General features: G+C 44.8%; 1 protein-coding gene across 1 annotated transcript in view; it reads right to left on the bottom strand.

The window, feature by feature from the left end:
* Positions 1–230: 230 nt before the first annotated feature.
* The window catches only part of EIF3F (eukaryotic translation initiation factor 3 subunit F), a 58206-nt gene continuing 46399 nt past the window's right edge, over positions 231–12037 (bottom strand). Inside the window, exons 7-8 of the mRNA XM_068110033.2 lie at positions 6439–6552; positions 231–404 (exon numbers count right to left, since the gene is read on the bottom strand). Coding sequence (XP_067966134.1) covers positions 327–404; positions 6439–6552 — 192 coding nt within the window. The 3' untranslated portion in view covers positions 231–326. The remainder of the gene's footprint in view (positions 405–6438; positions 6553–12037) is intronic.

Below are 12037 nucleotides of genomic sequence, written 5' to 3'. Positions count from 1 at the left end.
CTGAAAACCGAAAAACGTTGCACCTCTATCTCTGAAACTGCTGAATTGAAAAAATTGAAACGGGGCTCATTGTAAAGAACTTTGCATGATAAATAAGTGTTGTTAATGATGACGTCATTCGTGCCTTAGTTATGACGTCGCAATTCGAGAAGTACAACGCTTGATCCGACCAGTGTGGAAAATTCAAGATCCGATTCACGTTCAGAGTAAACAGAAAAAAAAAAACTCAATTCGTTTCAAATGCATTTTAATGATTGATATTTTCACTTAAACACTGTTCTTAAACTGACCCATGGAGAAATGGTACAAAAAGAGAAGCTTTGGGTTCAAAGAGTCACCAGTTTCTCATACAGACCAAGCTGAGCCGTGGTCAAATTGGACAGGTAGGTCACCATAAGGAGGTCCTGCAAAACAAACATGCAATCAAACCAACTGTAGATTCAGAAATTCACCATGACAGGAACTTGTCTGCGTTTGTTTCTGGATTTTTGTAATCGAGAGATAAACTTCAAATGTGCACTTGCTTTTGGAGGTAACGAATAGAGGGGGGTCAGAGAGGGGGTTTGGGACAGTATGAACAAGATCCATGCAGGGTTGGAGGAAGGCAAAAATTCAGCCATAATTGCATATGTAACTAGAACGGGCACTCGGTAGAGCGCATACCTTCGCCGCAGCTACTGTTCTGTACTGTACTAAAATACGATTTTGACCTTTTCGTGACCTTGACCTTGACCTTTGACCCGATTGCTCCCAAAATCTAATCAAATGTGTCCCGTATAATAACCAATCATCCCACCAAATTTCATGCAATTCGGTTGAATACTTTTTGAGTTATGCGAATAACATACACACACACACACACACAGACATACAAATAAATACACAGCGATCAAAACATAACCTTCCGCTTTTGCGAAGGTAATAATTGCTGGCCCCTTTTCAGGAAATAATGTGCAGACAATGTTTGTAAGCTTAGGCATATGACTTTCTACCCTTGCTAGGCTGCAACAAAGCAAGGGCCTTAGTCACGTGAAAAAGTAAGTACACCCCATGTAAAGTTTTGACTTTTTCAACATATTTCAACATACAGCTATTTGATCTTCATTTCAACAATATTTATAGATAAAGGTGATATAATATAACAAATATCATGAAACATTTACATTTTGTAGTCCATTGTATAATTTAAATAAACATAAATGCAAATTTTGCATGTGGAAAAAGTAAGTACACCCCTACATTTATCACTACTTCAAATACCTAAAATTAGAATCAGGTGCACCAGCTTAGGTGCAAATGATTAGTACATCGATAGAGAGGATCTTGGAGGAACCTGTCTTATTTAAACCTCAGACATTTAGTTTACTTTGCTCTTTGTTGTTGAAGTGTGTGGCGTCACCATGCCTATATCAAAAGAGCTCTCTGAGGCCTTCAGAAAGAAAGTTATAGATGCCTACGGTTCTGGGAAGGGATCTAAAAAGATCTCCAAACAATTTGAAATCAATCATTTGACTGTCTGTAAGATCATCTACAAGTGGAGAAGATTCCAAACAACTGCTCACTTGTTCAGGCCAGGCCACCCCAGCAAGTTCAGCCCAAGAGCAGACCACAAGATGCTGAAATAAATCTCTAAGAACCCCAGAATGTCATCACGGGACCTGCAGGTAGCTCTTGCTACTGTTGATGTCAAAGTGCACGAGTCTACCATTAGAAAGAGGCTGCACAAATTTGATCTACATGGGAGGTGTGCCAGGAGGAAACCTTTGCTGTCCAGAAAGAGCATCAGGGCAAGACGAAAGTTTGCCAATGAACACCGAGGCAAAGACCAGCACTTCTGGAACAATGTGCTCTGGACAGATGAGACAAAGGTAGAGCTATTTGGCCACAGTACCAGAAGACATGTTTCACGAAAACCAAAGAGAGCATTTGACCACAAGAACCTGATACCAACTGAAAAGTGTGGTGGTGGAAATATTATGGTTTGGGGCAGCTTTGCTGCATCAGGGCCTGGGAAGCTCACCATCATAGAACCCACTATGAATTCTTCATTGTTCCAGAGGGTGCTTCAGGATAATGTGAGGCCATTTGTCGGAAAGTTGAAGCTCAACCGAAAGGTGGACCTTGCAACATGACAATGACCCTAAACACACCAGTAAATCCACCAAGGAATAGCTGAAAAGAAAGAAATGGAGGGTTCTAGAATGGCCAAGTCAAAGCCCGGATCTAAATCCCATCGAGATGTTGTGGGGGGATTTGAAACGAGCTTTGCATGCAAGAAATGTTGTGCAGGTCCCTCGAGCGACGGGGCTTGCTTCGATCTCTCCACGGCATCAAAGTTTGAGTGTTTTCCCGTTCGTTTCTTTGTCAAATTTCCGCTGCGTATTTTGTTGTGTATGTGTTATTGTGTGTTTCTATTTGGTTTTGGTTTTGTAGTTGCTGCAAATTTGTGTGTAATTAGTCGTTTCTTTGTTCGCGCCTCGTGCGCCTCGTGCGGCCTCCTCGTCTCGACTTGTGCCCCGCCCCCTATATCTCGTTTGTTCTTTCACCTCTGCTCCTGCTTTCTCAAATCCACGTTCTCACTGAGAGACTTTTCCCAGATTGTTTTTCATGGTTTTGTTTAAATATTTATTTAAATATGTTTAAACCGCAGCCGTGATGCTGACGCCGCCCACCCCCCCCTCCCCCCCAGAATTTCCATGTTTTAAACGTTTCCCAGTGTGTACCCTGGATAAGAATAGGTACGCCGCATCCCTGCGTGTCGTAAGAGGCGACTAAGAGGGTTGGCGTCAGGAAGGGCATCCGGCCATAACAACATTGCCTCAAAAAGAGAACCATGACAATTACAACTACATGTGGGCAGGGTACAGCCCGAAGTGGAGATCGGTTTCTGAGGTTTGGGACATGGAATGCAGGGACAATGACAGGGAGATCAGGAGAAGTGGTGGAAGTATTGATCAGAAGAAGAGTGGACATATGTTGTGTGCAAGAGACGAGATGGAAGGGAAGTGGTGTGAGAATGGTGAAGGGTAGGCAGGGACAGAAATACAAGTTTGTGTGGCAAGGGTGCCTGGAGGGCGTGAATGGTGTTGGTGTCCTGTTTTCTGAGGAGTTTGTAGACAGTGTGGTGAGTGTGACTAGAGTGAGTGATAGGTTGATGATGGTGAAAATGATGATTGGAAAGCTCTTGGTGAACGTCATCTCGGGATATGCTCCGCAGGTTGGTCGAAGCGATGAAGAGAAGGACAAGTTCTGGTGTGCGATAGAGAAGCTGATGGAAAACATGAAAGATGAGGAAGTTGTTATGGTAGGAGGAGACCTAAATGGACATGTGGTAAGGAGTATGGATGGTTTTGACGGAGTTCATGGGGGTTACGGATATGGTGTGAGAAATGGAGAAGGTGAAAGGATTTTGGAGTTTGCTGATGGAGCTGATTTGTTTATTTGTAATACTCAGTTCCAGAAAGAGGATAATAAGCTTGTTACATACACGTCAGGTGGGTCGACGACAACCGTTGACTACCTGATGGTGCGTAGGCGAGATAGGGGGCACCTCCGGGACACAAAGGTGATCCCGGGGGAGGAGGCTGTTTCACAGCACCACTTGGTTGTCTGCGACGTAAGGGTGAAAGGTGCGAGGGGAGCTCGGCGGGTGAAGTACCAACCGAGAATGAAGGTGTGGAGGTTGAAAGAGGTGACAGTAAGGGAGGCATTAAAAGAGAGGCTGAGTAGGGTCGAGGATGATGTGGTTGAGCTTGAAAGTGGTTGGATGTCAATGAAAGCTCGTCTGTTGGGAGCCGTTGGTGAGGTATGTGGATGGACAAAAGGACCACCGAGGCACTCGGAAACATGGTGGTGGGATGATGAAGTTGGAAAGAGGATTGACGAGAAGAGGAAGAAGTTCAAGGAGTGGCAGAAGGCGAAGGGTACGGGAGCAGAAACAGCAGAGCATGAAAGTTATAAGGCAGCCAGGAAGGCTGCAAAGAAAGAGGTAGCAAAGGCGCAGGAGGCATGTAGGAAAATGTTCGGAGAACGCTTGGATTCGGAAGAGGGTCAGAAAGCAGTATTCAGGATTGCAAAGCAGATAGCGAAAGAGAGGTGTGATGTGATGGGGGTGAGTTGCTTGAAGGATGAAGTGGGACAAATCGTTGTCGACCCAGATGGAATTAAAGGAAGATGGAAAAGATATATGGAAATGCTGTTGTATACAGAGAATGAATGGGATAGCAACATAGAGAGTAACCCAGTTTTAGGACCGGCAGAGAAGATAACTGAGAAGGAAGTTGAGGAAGCGATAAAAGCAATGAAGGGTAGAAAAGCGGGAGGGCCGACAGGAGTTGTGGGAGATATGTTGAAGGCAGCAGGAAGTTGGGGTGTGAAGAGAATGACAGAGATCTGTAATCTGGTGGTGAAAGAAGGCCGCATTCCAGTGGATTGGGAACTGAGTACCCTCGTCCCTCTATACAAGGGGAAAGGTGACCTTCTGGAGTGTGGCTCGTACCGAGCGATAAAGTTATTGGAGCATGGAATGAAGGTATTGGAAAGGGTGTTGGAGAGGAGGATAAGGAAGAAAGTGAAGATCGACGAAATGCAGTTTGGATTCATGCCAGGAAGAGGAACGACAGACGCGCTTTTCATTGTGAGGCAGTTGCAGGAGAAGTACATGGAGCAGAGGAAGAAGTTGTTTCTTGGGTTTGTTGATCTGGAGAAAGCATTCGATCGGGTTCCACGCAAAGTATTGACATGGGCATTCAGGAAGTTAGGAGTGGAGGAATGGTTGATCAGAGTAGTGATGGCAATGTACAAAAGAGCGCGCACAGCTGTAAGGACGAAGGACGGGAACAGTGGTGAGTTTGAGGTGAAGGTGGGAGTGCATCAGGGGTCGGTACTAAGTCCACTACTATTTGTAGCTGTGATGGAGGTGCTGGCTCAGAACGTAAAGGAGGGTTTACCATGGGAGTTGTTGTATGCAGATGATCTGGTGTTGATTGCGGAAAGTATGGATGGACTGAAGGAAAAGATGAACACGTGGAAGGAATGTATGGAGACAAAAGGTCTGAGGTGAATATCGGAAAGACGAAGGTGATGGCAAGTGGTAAAGCATGTGGTGAGGTGGAAAGAACTGGGAAGTGGCCCTGTGCTGTGTGTCGGAAGGGTGTCGGAGTGAACTCCATTCAGTGTACAATGTGCGCTGAGTGGGTTCATCAAAAATGTAGTGGTCTGAGAGGGTCATTAACCAGTGTGGCAGCTACATTCAAATGTAAGGTGTGCACAGAGGGAGCTGCAGATGGAGGAAATGTTGAGTTGGATGTTGGAGACGGCGTGAAGCTGGAAGGTGTGAAAACATTTTGCTACCTCGGAGACATGCTGAATGGAGAAGGTGGATCAGACTCGGCAACGGTTGCTCGAGTGAGATGTGCATGGAAGAAGTTTCGGGAATTGAGTGGCGTGCTGATGATGAGGGGAGTGTCGTTGAAGCTGAAGGGAAAGGTGTATGCTGCATGTGTGAGAAGTGTTATGATTTATGGGAGCGAGACATGGGTAATGAACGTAGAGCAGTAACGAAGGTTGGAAAGGGTGGAAATGCGAATGGTTCGACGGATGTGCGGAGTATCGTTGAGAGAGAGGAAGACAAATGATGAATTGCGAAAGATGATGGGAATAGAGCCTGTGATTGATGCTGTGAAGAGGAACAGGTTGAGATGGTTTGGTCATGTGTTGAGGAAGGATGAAAGTGACTGGTTGAGAAGAGTGATGGAAATGAATGTAGAAGGAAGTAGAAGACGGGGAAGACCGAGAAAGACTTGGCTAAAGATGGTGGAAGAAGAAATGCGGGCAAGGGGGTTAACAAGGAGAGATGCAGAAAATAGGGCAAAATGGAGAAGATTGTCATGGGGACCGCAAGGCTAACCCCCGCTCCAGCAGGGAAAATGGCCTTTAAAATGCATGTTGTTGTTGTTGTTTGCATGCAAGAAACCCCTCAAACATCGCACAGCTGAAAGAATTCTGCATGGAGGAGTGGGCAAAAATTTCTCCCAGTCGATGTCAGAGACTGGTAGACAGTTATAAGAAACGCCTACTTGAGGTTTTTTCTGCCAAAGGTTGTTTCTAATAGGTGGCAATACCACCTATTAGAGCCAAGGGTGTACTTACTTTTTCCACATGCAAAATTTGCATTTATGTTTATTTAAATCATACAATGGACTACAAAATGTAAATGTTTCATTATATTTGTTATATTATATCACCTTTATCTATCAATATTGTTGAAATGAAGATCAAATAGCTGTATGTTGAAATATGTTGAAAAAGTCAAAACCTTACATGGGGTGTACTTACTTTTTCACGTGACTGCAATTGTGCTGCAGATGACTGCCCACACGAGCACGGAAATATTTTGGACCAGCAGAAAACGATGGGATCAGGAGAATGACAACTCACGTTTACATTGCCGTTGATCATCGCTTCAAAGTCCTCGGGTGAGATCTTGGGCACCTTGTTGACGAGGTCCATGAGAAAGCGGCCCACTTGATTATCAGCCACCGTCTTCCCTGCCTATGTGCAATAAATTAGGGGTGGAAGACACATTTATAATGGGCAGAAATCTCGACTGGGCATTACTGTAAACCACCACCCACACGGGATTTGCAATTATCACATTGTTTTCACTAGTTTACATGAAGTGTTGGAGGGCAGTATTTCTGCATTAATGGTTTATAGCTTTTTGCAAAGCCCTGAAAAAGCTAAACAACATGATTAACTAGAACGCCACTCAGTAGAGCGCATACTCCCGCCGTGGGTGGCCGCTGCTGAGCCCTGTCTTCCAATGGTAAAAAAATCCTTCAAAAAATTCCTGGATCCGGAATAATATCCTGAACTTCACCAAAAACTAATCAATTCTTCCTTATCCCAAGGGCAATCATCCCACCAACTTTCATCCAAATCCGTTCAGAACTTTTCCAGATATCTTGTTCACAAACACACAAACGTACATGCGCACACACACACACGGACTGACACGATCGAATGCATTACTCCCTGGCGGGAGTAATTAATGGGTGCTGAAACCACAAAACCTGCACTGACAGCTTTAGAACATTTTTTTGAAGAATCAAAGGTAGAAATGGAGTGAAGGTAGAAAACCAATAAAGACGTATAATTGGAATCTTCCATGAAAAAGCAGAGCCTGTTACTTGATCATCCGTCTTCTACTGCCTTGCTGGCACCATCTGCACTTTCCTTGCTCTGTCTCTCCCCAACCCCCAACCCCCATCCCCACTAGGTTTATGCAAATTGCACACAGTCCGATAGTAACCCACTTCTCATGAAACTACCAAAATCCAGGCTCAATGCTCACCTCCACCAATTGATTATTCTTTTCTCTCACCTGTGGAACCAACTTTCCCAGTATGTACATTCAGATTATTCCCACCATAGCTTCAAAATGGCTATATTTATGTTTCATTATGTTTTCCCCATCCTCTTCTTGCTATGTTTGAGCTTTTATTACACTTATCCCCCCGTTTGCAAACATACAGCCAAACAAACAAAGACAAAGAAACCGACCCAAATGCAATACCCTCCCTCTGGTGAGAGTAACTGTAGAGTTCATAAAACACCTTACTACATGCAGTGGTCAAGTATATAATTCAACCGAAATAAAATAATGATTTTAAAGGTTGTATTGAAATAATTCCGGAAGTTTAGCACCATTGATGTTGTCTTCTACATCACCGTATTTAACATGTCCAAGAACAGATAAATGGAAGGGTTTTGCGAGCGGCAAAAAGGCGATTTATGTTCTACAGTGTGAAAGCACTGTATATAATTCAATTTAAATAAAATAAAGATTTTAAAGTTTGTAGAAAAAAAATCTGGAATTTTACCGCCATAGATGCCAGTGTCTTATACACCACCCTTTCTAACATGCGACATTAGTTCTTCGTACCTATTGATTGTGTTCTTTATGACGTCCTCAACACAACAGGCATTTTAAGGCCATTTTCCCTGCAAGAGCAGGGGTTAGCCTTGTGGTCCCCATGACAATCCTCTCCATTTTGCCCTATTTTCTGCATCTCCCCTTGTTTAACCCCCTTGCCCACATTTCTTCATCGACCATCTTTAGCCAAGTCTTTCTCGGTCTTCCCCGTCCTCCACTTCCTTCTACATTCATTTCCATCACTCTTCTTAACCAGTCACTTTCATCCTTCCTCAACACATGACCAAACCATCTCAAACTGTTTCTCTTCACAGCATCCATCACAGGCTCTATTCCCATCATCTTTCGGAATTCATCATTTGTCTTCCTCTCTCTCTCAATGATACTCCACACATCCACCGAACCATTTGCATTTCCACCCTTTCCAGCCTTCGTTGCTGCTCTACGTTCATTACCCATGTCTCGCTCCCATAAATCATAACACTTCTCACACATGCAGGATACACCTTTCCCTTCAGTTTCAACGACACTCCCCTCCTCGTCAGCACGCCACTCAGTTCCCAAAACTTCTTCCATGCACATCTCACTCGAGCAATCGTTGCCGAGTCTAATCCACCTTCTCCATTCAGCATGTCTCCTAGGTAACAAAATGTTTTCACACCTTCCAGCTTGACGCCGTCTGCAAGATCCAACTCAACATTTCCGACATGTGCAGCTCCCTCTGTGCACACCTCACACTTGAATGTAGCTGCCACACTGGTTAATGACCCTCTCAAACCACTACATTTTTGATGAACCCACTCAGCGCACATTGTACATTGAATGGAATTCACTCCGACACCCTTACTGCACACAGCACGCGGCCACTTCCTAGTTCTTTCCACCTCACCACATGCTTTACCACTTGCCATCACCTTCGTTTTTCCGATATTCACCTTCAGACCTTTTGTCTCCATACATTCCTTCCACTTGTTCATCTTCTCCTTCAGTCCATCCATACTTTCTGCAATCAACACCAGATCATCTGCATACAACAACTCCCACGGTAAACCCTCCTTTACATTCCGAGCCAGCACCTCCATCACAGCTACAAATATTTGTGGACTTGGTACCGACCCCTGGTGCACTCCCCCACCTTCACCTCAAACTCACCACTGTTCCCGTCCTTTGTCCTCACAGCTTTGTCCTCTTTTGTACATTTCCATCACGACTCTGATCAACCATTCCTCCACTCCTAACTTCCTCAATGCCAATGTCACTTCTTCACGTGGAACCCTATCGAATGCTTTCTCCAGATCAACAAACCCAAGAAACAACTTCTTCCTCTTCTCCATGTACTTCTCCTGCAACTACCTCACAATAAAAAGCGCGTCTGTCGTTCCTCTTCCTGGCATAAATCCAAACTGCATTTCGTCAATCTTCACTTTCTTCCTTATCCTCCTCTCCAACACCCTTTCCAATACCTTCATTCCATGCTCCAATAACTTTATCGCTCGATACGAGCCACAGTCCAGAGGGTCACCTTTCCCATTGTATAGAGGGACGAGGGTACTGAATTCCCAATCGACTGGAATGCGGCCTTCTTTCACCACCAGATTGCAGATCTCTGTCATTCTCTTCACACCCCAATTTCCCGCTGCCTTCAACATATCTCCCACAACTCCCGTCGGCCCTCCCGCTTTTCAACTCTTCATTGCTTTTATCGTCCTCAACTTCCTTCTCGGTTATCTTCTCTGTCGGTCCTAAAACTGAGTTACTCTCTATGTTGCCATCCCATTCATTCTCTGCATTCAAAAGTATTTCCAAATATCTCTTCCATCTTCCTTTAATTCCATCTGGGTCCACAACGATTTGTCCCACTTCATTCTTCAAGCAACACACCCCCATCACATCACACCTCTCTTTCGCTATCTGCTTTGCAATCCTGAATACCGCTCTCTGACCCTCTTCCAAATGCAAGCGTTCTAGAAACATTTTCCTACATTCCTCCTGCGCCTTTGCCACTGCTTTCTTTGCAGCCTTCTTGGATGTCTTATAATATAACTTTCATGCTCTGCCTTTTCTGCCCCCATACCCTTTGCCTTCTGCCACTCCTTGAACTTCTTCCTCTTCTCGTCAATCTTCTTTCCAACTTCATCATCCCACCACCATGTTTCTGAGTGCCTTGGTGGTCCTTTTGTCCATCCACATACCTCACCAACGGCTCCAAACAGACTATCTTTCATTGACATCCAACCACTTTCAAGCTCAACCACATCATCCTCTACCATACTCAGCCTCTCTTTTAATACCTCCCTTACTGTCACCTCTTTCAACCTCCACACCTTCATTCTCGGTTGGTACTTCACCCGCCGAGCTCTCCTCGCACCTTTCACCCTTATGTCGCAGACAACCAAGTGGTGCTGTGAAACAGCCTCCTCCCCCGGGATCACCTTTGTGTCCCGGAGGTGCCCCCTATCTCCCCTACACACCATCAGGTAGTCAACGGTTGTTGTCGACCCACCTGACGTGTATGTAACAATCTTATTATCCTCTTTCTGGAACTGAGTATTACAAATCAACAAATCAGCTCCATCAGCAAACTCCAAAATCCTTTCACCTTCTCCATTTCTCACACCATATCCATAACCCCCATGAACTCCCTCAAAATCATCCATACGCCTTCTCACATGTCCATTTGGGTCTCCTCCAACCACAACAACTTCCTCATCTTTCACGTTTTCCATCAGCTTCTCTATTGCACACCAGAAGTTGTCCTTCTCTTCATCGCTCCGACCAACCTGTGGAGCATATCCCGAGATGACGTTCACCAAGAGCTTTCCAATCATCATTTTCACCATCATCAACCTTGCACTCACTCTCGTCATACTCACCACACTGTCTCCAAACTCCTCAGAAAACATGACACCAACACCATTCACGCCTTCTGGGCACCCTTGCCACACAAACTTGTATTTCTGTCCCTGCCTACCCTTCACCATTCTCATACCACTTCCCTTCCATATCGTCTCCTGCACACAACATATGTCCACTCTTCTTCTGACCAATACTTCCACCACTTCTCCTGATCTCGCTGTCATTGTCCCTACATTCCATGTCCCAAACCTCAGAAACTGATCTCCACGTCGGGCATCAGATGTTTCGTCGTCATAAATGGAGTGATTTCCACCTTGCTTCGATCGGGTTCCCCACCTTGGGTTTTGACGAGAGGGAGTGGGGTCCCCCACGGGGTACTTCGGGCTGTACCCTGCCCATATGTAGTTGCAATTGTCATGGTACTCTTTTTGAGGCAATGTTTTTATGGCCGGATGCCCTTCCTGACGCCAACCCTTTTATTCACCTCTTTCGACATGCAGGGATACGGTGTACCTATTTTAAACCGTAGTACACACCGGGTAAGGTCCTCAATAACATATGACGTCCTCAATAACAGTGCGTTTCCTGTTTGGAATGATTTTTATGCCACCATGGACGAAGTCGCCGGAGGCATTATGTTTTCAGGTTGCCCGTCCGGCTGTCCGTCCGTCCGTCCGTCCGTGATAGGTTTTGGTTAACGCGATAACTTGAGAAGGGCTGAAGGGATCTTAGTCAAACTTGGTGTAGGTGTGTACAATGTGGTAAAGATGAACTGATTCGATTTTGGGGTCACGAGGTTAAAGGCCAAACGTCAGAGGTCATGTAAGTAAAAAATACAGTTACCGCGATAACTTGTGAACCAGTGATGGGATTCTGACCAAATTTGGTACAATTATGTAGAATGATGTAAAGATGAACAGATTAGATTTTTTTGGGGGGGAAAGGCCAAAGGTCATAATAGGTCTATAACTTGAGAACGGCTGAAGTGATCTAATTACTCCCGCCAGGGAGTAATGCATTCGATCATGTCCGTCCGTGTGTGTGTTCGTGTGTTTGTGAACAAGATATCTGGAAAAGTTCTGAACAGATTTGGATGAAAGTTGGTGGGATGATTGCCCTTGGGATAAGGAAGAATTGATTCGTTTTTGGTGAAGCTCAGGATATTATTCCGGATCCAGGAATTTTTTTTTCTGTTTTACTGCATTAAAGCTTTTATTCTTATTCTAAAATAGCCTGGTGTTGGCT

This window comes from Myxine glutinosa, chromosome 3 (assembly GCF_964187855.1).
Source record: "Myxine glutinosa chromosome 3, kmMyxGlut1.1, whole genome shotgun sequence".
Lineage (NCBI taxonomy): Eukaryota > Metazoa > Chordata > Myxini > Myxiniformes > Myxinidae > Myxine > Myxine glutinosa.
Note: the sequence above shows the minus strand (reverse complement) of the source record. Positions and strands in the feature narration are given on the sequence as shown.